The 11462-nt window shown below is 32.0% G+C and overlaps 1 protein-coding gene across 1 annotated transcript; it reads left to right on the top strand.

Annotated features, from left to right (window-relative positions):
• Positions 1-2736: 2736 nt before the first annotated feature.
• On the top strand, positions 2737-11138 carry LOC114277187 (Aldolase-type TIM barrel family protein). Its single transcript, XM_028219061.2, has 10 exons — positions 2737-3087; positions 3324-3429; positions 5597-5735; positions 6803-6911; positions 7017-7153; positions 8684-8820; positions 9043-9149; positions 9336-9463; positions 10289-10416; positions 10860-11138. Exons 1-9 carry the CDS (start codon positions 3037-3039, stop codon positions 10359-10361), a joined length of 987 nt encoding a protein of 328 aa, XP_028074862.2. The 5' UTR covers positions 2737-3036; the 3' UTR covers positions 10362-10416; positions 10860-11138.
• The last annotated feature ends 324 nt before the right edge of the window (positions 11139-11462 follow it).

Here is an 11462-nt window from a genome sequence, read left to right as displayed (position 1 = left end):
ATTAGCCAAATGTATCTAGAGAGAAGGTGTTTTAATGGTGACGGACAGTGATGGACACGATAGTGAGGAAAGGAAATTTTTGTAACTGAAACAAATTATAAGGTTAGTTTATAAATTATTGGCGTCTAAAATTTCATGACTCACGTGAATGGAAAAATTATATTATATTTGACTGGAAAATATATTTATTTGAATCGCTTCAAAGGGTTAGTGGAGGTATATCCTTAATTTCAAGATCTTAAAGTTAGGGTTATTTTTGAAAGTTGGTTGAAAGTTTTTAATTTTTTTTATTTAAAAATGTAAAAACGTAATGAGAAAATATGATCAAAATAGATTAAAAACTAATAAATGGCTTTTAAACAAACCTGAATCCTTAATTATAAAAAAAAACTACAAGAAAAGGATGGGAGGTAGATCTTTGCATTGGTCGTTTCTTCTTACGTTGTGTTTGGTTGAAAGATTAATTTTTTTTTTTTTAAAAAAAAAAAAAAAAAAGGTAAAATATTAATAAAATATACTTATATTATATCTAATTTTATAAGCATATTTTTTTTTTCTCTTTTCACAATCTCTTCACAAAATTTTCAATTAAACACAACGTGAAAGTCAGGTTAACCTTTCAGATTGTACGTAGTCTCTCATTTTTTTAGTGAGAAAACCCCTCATCTACCAAAAGGTGACACAATGGTCAAAGGTGACACCATTTTGAGCCATTTTTCTACTTGGGCTGTCATAGTTTCAAAATAAAAATAGACACGCAATTTTTTCTTCCAAAAAATAAAAAATAAAAAAAATAGACACGCAATTGACATCATCACACTACCAACCCATAGAATTAGAATTGTTTTGGAATTTTTAATTTTTAATTTTTAATTAAGTTTTTAGTTTTTTAAAAAGTAACTTGAGAAGTTGGTAAAAAATTATTTTTGACTTTTTTGATTAATATTTGTTTATGATGTCACATTACAATAAAAAGATTAAACTATCCCCACTCAATGTAGAAAATATATATTTTTACATATGTAAATATACAAAAAAACATAGAGGATATAATTGTAATTTTATATGTGGCTTTTTTAGACTTGCCAAATGACTCATTGCTTAAAAAATCAACCTAACTTTTTTAGCCAACAAGCTACAAATGTAACTTTTTTACTAAGGTCTCGTTTGGAAATTGTCTGTTGTAGTCTAAAAATAAAAAAGTTACAAAAAAAATAAAAAGTCTATAATCTATACTAAAAAGTCAAATATTTTATTTTTTTTCTTCACTTTTTGCACGTCTTTTTGTAAAAAATTAAAAAATTATTTTAAACATACTAATTTTTTTACCTCATATTTTAATTAAAAAATTTAAAAATTATTAAAATAACTTATTTACAAGCGAGGCCCGAGTTGTCAAAAGAGTACTTTGTCAAAAAAAAAAAAAAAAAAAAAGCCCTTCAAGATAAGATTACTCATAAAATATCAATAAGGTAAGGTGCTGGGAAGTGCTTAATTTACAAAAGTGAACTCCACCTTATTGGCTCCCGAATACTTTCCTTATTTAATTAAGGCCTGCATTGGTTCTTTTTATTTTGTTTTATTTAAAAAAAAATATAGAACTAGTCAAGTATAATTTTACAACATCTTTCTTAAAAAAAGAAAATAAAAAACCTTTACAGTGTGTTTGGTTGAGAGATTTAGGGAGGGATTTGGAAAGGGAAAGGGAAAAGGTGTGTGAAACTATGTGAAATATAGACATGATTTATTCACATTTCACCTACCTTTTCCATTTCCCTTTCCAAATCCCTTCCCAAATCTCCCAACCAAACACAGCATAAAAAGCCTCAATTGGAATTGATACTAAACTGATAGACCGTGTTTTTGCTTCATAACTTATGTAATAGATGTTACATTTATATTTTGAATTATGAACAAATTCACAAAGGAAAATAAATTAACGTTGTATTTGGTTGAGAGATTTGAAATAAGAAAAGAAAAATATAAGTAAAATGTAAATAAAATATACTTACAGTTCACATAATTTTATATACATTTTACTATTTTTTTTTTAAAAAAAAAATTCTTCTCAAATCATTGATTTTTTTTATTTTTATTTTTAAAATCTTCTATAAGGATTTAGATGCAAGCCTATTCTACCAAACTGTGGGCTCACTTGATTTCACCTAAAGCTCAAATTGATTGTTCACAATGTAAAGTGCTGCTGCTGCATATGAAGCCCACTTGCCACACACAGCCTTTAACCAAGAATTCGATATACTAGGGGTGATGGGTGCTTTTAATATGAGCGACTTATATTCTTTTTGAAAACGGCAATGGTTGGTGGCTCAAAATTTAGTGGCTCGAATGGTTTGAAACTGTCAAAACGACGTCGTTTTGGAGGCAAAACAAGCCATAACGACGTCGTTTTGACAATTTCGAGCCATTTGAGCCACTGATTTTGTGGCTCTCAAATATTTTTTTTTTGGAAAATTTTAGAATTTTAACAGTACAATTTTAAATTAGATCAATGTTTAGATTAAAATCTATCAACTCGAATTAAATTTTAAGAGAACTTGGATAAGGTTTCCATATACCGAATAAATTGAATTCTTTATTAATATTTATAAAATTTTATATATTTGAAATATTTTTTTCTTTTTTTATTTTCAAAAATTGAAATTCATTAGTTTATTATGATTGGTGTTTATATTTTTTCAAAAAGTGAAATACAGTGTATATGTTATTTTTGTGTTTGCATTTGGAGCACCCTAACCTCACCCGAATTCTTTGAATTAAACCCCGGTAAAAAAGTTCGGGTAGAAATTGGGTACGGGCTTGAACTAAGCCTGGACAGGCCTCAACCCGACCCAACCCCGCCGGGTTTGCGCCACCGCCCTTGGATATCTTGACCCGTGACCGTTTTAGTTTTGATATACGACTGTTGTGTGTGTGTGTGTGTGTGTGTGTGGTTGTGTATCTTCAACTGGGAAGACCTACCTTCTAGGGTTGAAGGACACCATATTCGATCCCAGCCGTGTGATTGCGGCAAAGAAGATGGATATAAACTACAAGAACAAGCTTGTTCTGGCTCCTATGGTTCGAGTTGTGAGTTTCAACTCTCGTTCCCTCTCTCACAATTTTGCACTTCAATCATATCATTTATGAAATTTTTTTTGTACCATTTTAGGGTTTTTAACCGATGCAAAAGTATTTCCAAATATTGAGATTAGCAACACGATTGATTAGATGTAATTTATGATTCAGCATTCCTGAAGCTTAAAATTTTTTTTTTTTTTTTTGTAATACTTGTTTGAATTTTACTTTTTTGGTTTATTTTATAGGGCACACTGCCGCTTAGGCTACTCGCTGCTGAATATGGTGCAGATATAACATACGGAGAAGAGATAATTGATCATAAACTTATCAAATGTGACCGTCGAATTAATGGTAATTTTTTTGTTTTTTGGTCCAGCATATATATATATATTGTGGGTATGCTTGTTATACCTTTTGTTTCAAACAATAAATTCAAGGGATTTGATTATACACTGTCTAATGTACTGTTGGATAGTTAAAATGATTTTAAATATATATATATATATATCCTAAAATTGATTGGTAGCTTTGCTTCTAACATTTTAGGCTATTTAATTATTTGTGGCATTTTAGGGGATCATTGAAATTCAGTGCTATGTGGGATGCTGATAGGGTAAACAGGTTGCCAATGTATCTATGCGCTGTGTTATAATTTGGATGACAACAAGTTAGTAACCGAGCTAAATTTGGTATTTATAATGTCTTTCAACCTAGAAAGCACGGATACAGATACGGAGTACGGACATGATGATACGACGTACGGATACGACGATACGACAAAACCAAAAAAAGTAGGATACGGGTACGGTTAGGATGCGTTTGTAAAAAATAAAAAATAAAAAAATTATTAATAGTGAGTTACACATAAGTTCAAGAATGTTGAGAAATCACAGTAATTTTATAATATAAAATACTAATATTTAAGAATTAGATATTAATTTAAGCCAGTAGCTAGTTTAGTTTTTAAATTTTCAATAGGTCTTGCAAATATTTCATTTCAATATCAAGTCTAATATGTTGATATTATAATATCAAAACAATCCACAACTTGACCCTATGCTTTTTCCTTTTGTACTATTCAAAAATATTCTATACAAGTTTAATTGCTTATTTATTTATTGATATTTAATTTTACTATTGTTATATTATCTTATTAATCCTTATTTCTTTGTAGTTATAGGGGACATGCATGATGCAATGAAGATATGTCAATTTGATGAATTCTATTATTATAGCTTACTATGTTATTTTTATAAAAAAACTAAGCAAAGTGCTGTAAAAATATTCTATTTATCCTAGTAATTATATTATATTATGATGTTATGCAAGAAATGATACAATTCTAATTTCGTAAAAGGAGTAATACGTGACTCGGAGCATTTGACACTTCAAAATTAACTAAGAAGTATCCGATAATATGTGACTTGGAGCATCCGATACTTCAAAACTAAGTATCCGATACTTCAAAATTAATGAAAAATTAATTAAGATGTATTCGATACTTTTAATAAGTATCTGATACGTATCCGTAAGTATCCAAGGAGTATCAGTATCTGATACAGATATGATACGGATACGTCTCCCTATTTGAAGTATTCGTGTTTCATAGCTTTCAACAAATCTATGACCAGTTAAGCAAATGTAGAATATGTTCAGTAATCTAGGATTAATTTCACACAGGAATTTGCAAGGCCATATAGTCATATATTGTATCCATACTGGTACACAATGACTTTATAGATCTTTTTGAAGATTTATTTAATGGACTGCCAAATATTTTAATGCGTGTCTACAAGTAGAGGTAGATATATTTATTGAGTAAATGCCAGAGGTGCTGGTGAAGGCCCTGTACAGAGAGCATGTATATGAAGGTAGACTATGGCCCTAGCCCTATATGAGTTGCCCCACCATATTATCTACAAATTTCATAAATCTATCAAGAGAATAATTTACATTCCTTGACATTAACATGTATAATTATATGAACTTATTCTTCAATGATACAGAGGCATCCACATGAATAAAAAACCCATTGAATTCATTGAAACACAAAGAAATTAATTAAATAATATCTGAATGATGATTAAAAACCCAGAATCATGAGTCATGACTACAAACGACCAACATAAAATCTACCAATTCTGAAAGTGGGTTGAGATATTCTTGTCAAGAATTGGGCTGGGTTGGGAGGTTGATAAGGCATGTTAAATTTCCGGAGACATATTAATGCAAGAGACCATTATCTGGATCAAGAATTTTGTTATGCAAATGAATATGTAGCTTATATTGAAACATATAATTGGTGGTCGTATGGTTCCATTATTATGCTGCCCCATCAATCTAATAATATGGAAATCAGGTCAAAACTTTTCTTTAATTTTGAGTAATTTTGTTCTTAATGTTATTTATCTGAATGTCCGCATTTGTGTAGTAGTTTATATTATTTGGGGGAATAGAAGAATATGGTACTGCTCTTCTGCTTAAATTTTTGGAACTCATCTCATTTGTTACTTATCAGAGGTGATTGGGACTACTGATATTGTGGAGAAGGGAACTGAGAATATTGTTTTCAGGACCTGCCATGAAGAAAGCAATCGGGTAGTATTTCAAATGGGCACTTCTGATGCTGTGAGGGCTCTTACTGCTGCTCAGATAGTGTATGTTTCTTTTTCATTATTCTTTTTCTGATTGTAATGAAGGTTGGATGCTGTAACAAGAATGAACACCAATGCTTCTAAATTTGGTATTTGAACATTTTTGTTGTGTCCTCCTGACTAGCTTTTGTTGATTGCTTTTTCTTTGATATGTTCAGGCTTGGTGCCTTCACTAGATTGACAATTTTTTTGAGTCCTTTCTACTATGTAATTCTGCTTACCAAGAGTTCTTAAGATGATAATTTTACAATTGTAAATATTGTTTTGTTGGCCTTTAGAACGAAATTAAAGTACTTATTTGTGAGAAGGAATGGGGTGTGATAGTACATCCAAGTATTTTTTGTGTCCTTTACTTTCAAGGTTACTCGACAACATTCATGCAGGGGGGTGCACCACACAACATGAGATTCCAAGACTGCCTTCTTTTGACTAACCAAGTTCGACATCTTCTTGTTTACAGGGACAACTTCTTAATGTGTTAAGTGCTATTTGCTTACAACATTGTGGCATTTTGAGTCACAAGAATTAATCTCTCCAAAAGAAAGTGACTAACCAAGTTCGACATCTTCTTGTTTACAGGGACAACTTCTTAATGTGCTAAGTGCTATTTGCTTACAACATTGTGGCATTTTGAGTCACAAGAATTAATCTCTCCAAAAGAAAGTGGGAACGGGGGGGGGGGGGGGGGGGGGTTGACCCATCTATAAGTGGGAGCCTTGCGCACAGCGTACATTTAAAAAAAAAAAAGAAGATTGACAGATAGGGGGAGCCTAACATCAAAGCAGTAAAGTGGGAATATTAGATAGGAGTTGTGTTCTTTCCACATAGAATGTTTGTTTTGAATTCCACATTTGGGTGGGTAGGGGATAGCACAAAATGTGGCATGAACATCAATTCTTTGGTCTTAGGATTTTTATACCCTTCAATGCATCTGTTGTCTAACTGGGTCTAACCTAACAATTTGGTCACATATGAATTTGGACTGAGATGTATGTATGGTTATACAAAACAGCAACTACCTATTTTTTGCCACCTCTGATCTACAGTTGTCTTGGTAACTGCTCTTTCAGGTGCAAAGATGTTGCCGCAGTAGATATCAACATGGGTTGCCCAAAATCATTCTCTATTAGTGGCGGAATGGGCGCTGCATTATTGACTAAACCGGAGCTTATTCATGATGTATGCAGTGCATGACATTCATGGAGTTCTATTTTTCTTTTTCCTTCTTTGTTCATTTTTTGAACTAAATGCTTTAACCCTTATGTTGTTTCTCTGTTGATCCAGATATTGACGACATTAAAGCGAAATTTGGATACACCAGTAACATGTAAGATTCGACTTCTAAAATCATCCCAGGATACGGTAGAATTAGCACGGAGAATCGAGAAAACTGGTGTTTCTGCTCTAGCTGTCCATGGAAGGTAATGTGTAATTTGGGTGATTGATGGTTTGGAGTATTTCTAATCTCTAGCATAGCACTGAATATTTTATTTATTTATTTTTGGAGTGCTGAAAATTGGTTGGTGCACTATGTTGAAGCTTATTGTTACACAATTAGCTTTATTTGCATTTGAAATTGCGTTATGTCTCATTCAATTAGCATTGTTCAGATTAGATAGCTTCCAAGCAATTTTCTCTTTGTAATTCATATCCTATACTTTCTAGGAAGTAACTGAGCAATCAAAACATTATGTAATACTCAATCTTGATGGTTTATATGAAGGTGGTTCGTCTGATATGGTTAGGTCTGGAAGTTTAAAGATGAAGCTTCAACAAAGAGCTTAGAATGTAGAATTTGCTGAAAGTCTCACACCCTCTTTAACTTCCCGAGGAAAAAAATCTGTTTCCTCTCTTTCTTTTGACTTTTTATTCTATTTCACTTTTTCATTGCATATGTGCATAAAAATTAAAAATAAATAAATTCCATTGCTAGGTGCATGCATCTGAAATTTTAGAGTTTCCCATCTTTGAGATGAACGAAAACAACGCAATGTTTCTCTCTTTCATGAATTCTGTGGATGTCTTACAAGTTTTTTGGGACAAAAATTTCATGTACTTGAATAGTATTCCCCCCACCCCTTTTTTTTTTTGGAAAAAAGAGAGAAAATAATCTACTTTCATCTTGAGAGAAGATTGACATGGCAGTAAAACTACAATGTGGTAGTCTAGGTTGCATAGGCAAATTTATTACTCCTTAGTTTAAGGATTTGTATACCCTGAAAGTTTGCAATTTGAATTGACAATGCTTGAAGGGCCTTTTGAGAACTGTTGGTGGATGATTACTTATATTATGATTTTAACAACATTTTCTTAGATTTGTTGTCTCAGGAAATGATTGGTTGCGTTTGGTAGAGTTTTCCAAATATGATTTGAGAATATGAGTTGTATTTTGAGTTTGTGAGTTTTGAAATTAAGATTTGAGTGTAGAAAATTTGTTTGGTGAATGAGTTTTAAAAAGGGTTTTGAAAAGAGTTTTTAAATTGAGTGATGTGACATAATTTTTGATATAAAAACTTACAACTCATAACCAAATACATAATCTAAAATTCTATTCAAAACTCATAAAAAATTTTAAAAAAAATTTTGAAAATATTTTTTATTTAAAATATAAAAATAACAACTGCAAAAAAAATAAAAAAAATAAAAAAAATCATGAACACTGTTCCGGTCAACCAGCCGGACGTCCGGGTACACGAATTTTCAAACGCGGGTGTGGAAATGATTTTTGAAAACTGTAAACAAACGCCGCACTCAAACTAAAAGGTAGAATCATGATTCAAAAGCTGTACCAAACGCAGCCATTATTTTTTTTTTCCTCTAAAGGATCATTCTTTTGCTGTTATGCTATTTCAAATGGGAGGGTGCATCAGTTTCGGACCAGAGTTAACTTTCATCAAGACTTTCGTTTTAACTGTTTAAGTAATGGCTACATGTTTTCTGTTGAATTGCAGAAGAGTTGCAGATAGGCCAAGAGATCCTGCCAAATGGAGTGAGATTGCTGATGTTGTAGCCGCACTATCTATTCCCGTCATAGCAAATGGTGATGTCTTCGAATATGAAGATATTCAGTGCATTAAATTGGCAACTGGTAAGTAAAAGATCTCCAATCAATTCTTTAAATGATGTATCTATGCTGGATATTTTCATATCATGCAAATGATGGTCAGTAACTGATTTGTTCTTACCCTCTTTTTTTTTTTTTTTATGCGTCTATTTTCTCTCTCTCTCTCTCTCACGCTATAATGATATTCACAATTTAAGTGATCATCCTCTCCTCTTCTTCTTCTTCTTTTTTTTAATTTTTTTTAAGGTGCCTCGGCTGTGATGGTTGCTAGAGGAGCTCTTTGGAATGCTTCAATTTTCTCTCCTAAAGGCAAAGTACCCTGGGATGAGGTGAAAAGACAATACGTTAGGAAGGTATTTGACCATTGATGACTAGCTACCCTCTTCTGCACATGTTTTACTTGTAAAACTCCACTGTGACAGGAAATGTTAATTCTGTATCATGTCATATGGGAATCTGTGTTAGTTTCAGTTTTTTGCTTGACCTCAGTTTTTACAATTTGACCTGTAAATAAAACAGTTTCTGCACTTCGATTACAGAGCATCTTATGGGATAATGATGTGAAAAGCACAAAGCACACTTTGAAGGAAATGATAATGCATTTTTCTTCCCTTGAACTCCCGGAAGGAAAGGCTGTGAATAAATCTGAAACATTGGCAAATCTAGCGTACGTATATTATTGTTTTTTTTGCTCTAGTTTGTTGTAATAAAATTTGTTAATATAAAAGCACAGTTCCATGTAATTTGCCAAATTTCTTAGATGTCATGATTGCATAAATGCGGTACCACTCACTTGCATAGGCTTATTATCACCCACCCTCGAATGGTTGAGGAACCTAGATTTTGTTATTTTTGGGTCAGAATTTTCTGAGAGTTTAGTAGGATTCCCCCAGTGCAAGACTGCACGGTACACAAAATCCCAGTGTGCCGTGGGTGCATTGCTTATAAATTTAACATCATAATGGCTTTCAATTTCTTGTATCTAGAATAATATTTAGTAAACCTTGATAGATGCTAATGTTGGCCATGGAATTTTTGTGCACTGCAAATCCTAACCCTACTTTGTGACTTTCAATCCTTTGTTTGACTTCTGAGAAGCCATACAAGTAAGAAAGATTATATGAGATCTTACTGCAGATTAGTAACTTGTAAGTTGTAACTCTTGCCGAAATCTATTATAAGACTTTGTTTCTCATTCGTGTCATGGCATTCAAAATGACCATAAGCATACATTTATTATTTGTTAATGGACATTCTTGTAAATATGGTATGCTGGTCTAACTATTTGGCTGTCATAATTTCACCCGATACTTCAGTCCAGTCCAAGTACAAATATTGGCAATCTGTGTATTTCGCTGTCATAATTCCACTGTCACTTTTGGTTCACTGATGTAATAGAAAAAGCTTAATTTTAGCAGGTTTTCCTGTGTGCATGTGTGTATGTGTGTTATGGTGCTAATCTGAAGCTTGCATTGGTTATTTGATTATTCAGGCAACTTTATGGGGAAGACAAGTACTATGAATTTGTCAATGACAACCGGTTATCCAATGGAAGAAGAAGATGACCTCTTTTTTCTCTTTTCTTGAGAGAGAGCTTGCCTTTCATCCAAAGTGAAATCAGTGAGTTATTATAAGCCATTTAACATCTACAGCTGTTATTGTTTCAGAAATTTATATAGGCGAAAGACTTGTAGATATATATACATATATATTTCTTTGATAAGTAAGCCTTGCAGATGTTATTTGCCCAAATGCAATACATTGTGTAGAATAGGAACAAGTGTATTTTATACCTATCTTTATTATTTCTTTTTTCTCTTTGGGGGATTGATACGCTTAAGTAAAAGAATTGAAAAAAAAAAAGTTTTGAAATATGAAGAGGTGGAACAAATGATGTGAAACTCTTCTTCTAATTGACTTGATTTTTTTTTTTTAAAGGATTTCGTATGGTCATTGTTTATTATTACATTTTTTTCTTACTAGCCTAATTTTTTTAGCTTCCTAGATAGATTCCCGTTTGCGCTATTCTTTTTCTTATTCTTATTCTTATTCTTATTTTGCAGTTGTTTGTTGGTGATTTACTCGAAGGCAAACCATTCTTTATGTCATCATGGGAACTCAAAATTAATGTGAACGCTCAACTTGGGAGAGAGAATTGGGATCCAGCCTGAAGAATGTAGTTTAGCCTATTCAATCAACTTTAAGGTTTTCCGTGTAACATTGTATAATGCAAACAATTGTTTGGTGAATCTATAGCTGAAATTTTGTTTTTACACAAGTTCCAATCCCTGAAAACTTGCTCCAATTGGGTAGCATATTGAATGAAACTTGTGGTTTTCCAAGGCATGCAATGTCTATGGTATTTTTTGGTTCATCTTTAACTAGAATCTTGTTTTTAAACAGGGGCTCCAATTTCTTTGGTCCATGTTCTTTGTATAGCTCGAGTACTTCTAGTTGGAATGTTTTGTCCATGGTAAAAAAATTCTGAATTGTGATCCTATTCATTTCAAAGTTGTAATGAAAGATCTCCATTATATTATCTAAGGAGTATTTTTTTTTTTTTTTTTGAGAAATTTTATTTAAGGGTTTGTAATAAGTCTTTTTAAAAATTTTAAGTCTTTTTAAAAATTCCATTAAAAATTTTGTAAGCAGGTGGACGTGGGGAG

This window comes from Camellia sinensis, chromosome 1 (genome assembly GCF_055761805.1).
Source record: "Camellia sinensis isolate YWXY chromosome 1, ASM5576180v1, whole genome shotgun sequence".
Taxonomy (NCBI): domain Eukaryota; kingdom Viridiplantae; phylum Streptophyta; class Magnoliopsida; order Ericales; family Theaceae; genus Camellia; species Camellia sinensis.
The sequence above is the reverse complement of the archived record's forward strand: the minus strand, read 5'-3'. Positions and strand labels throughout refer to the sequence as shown.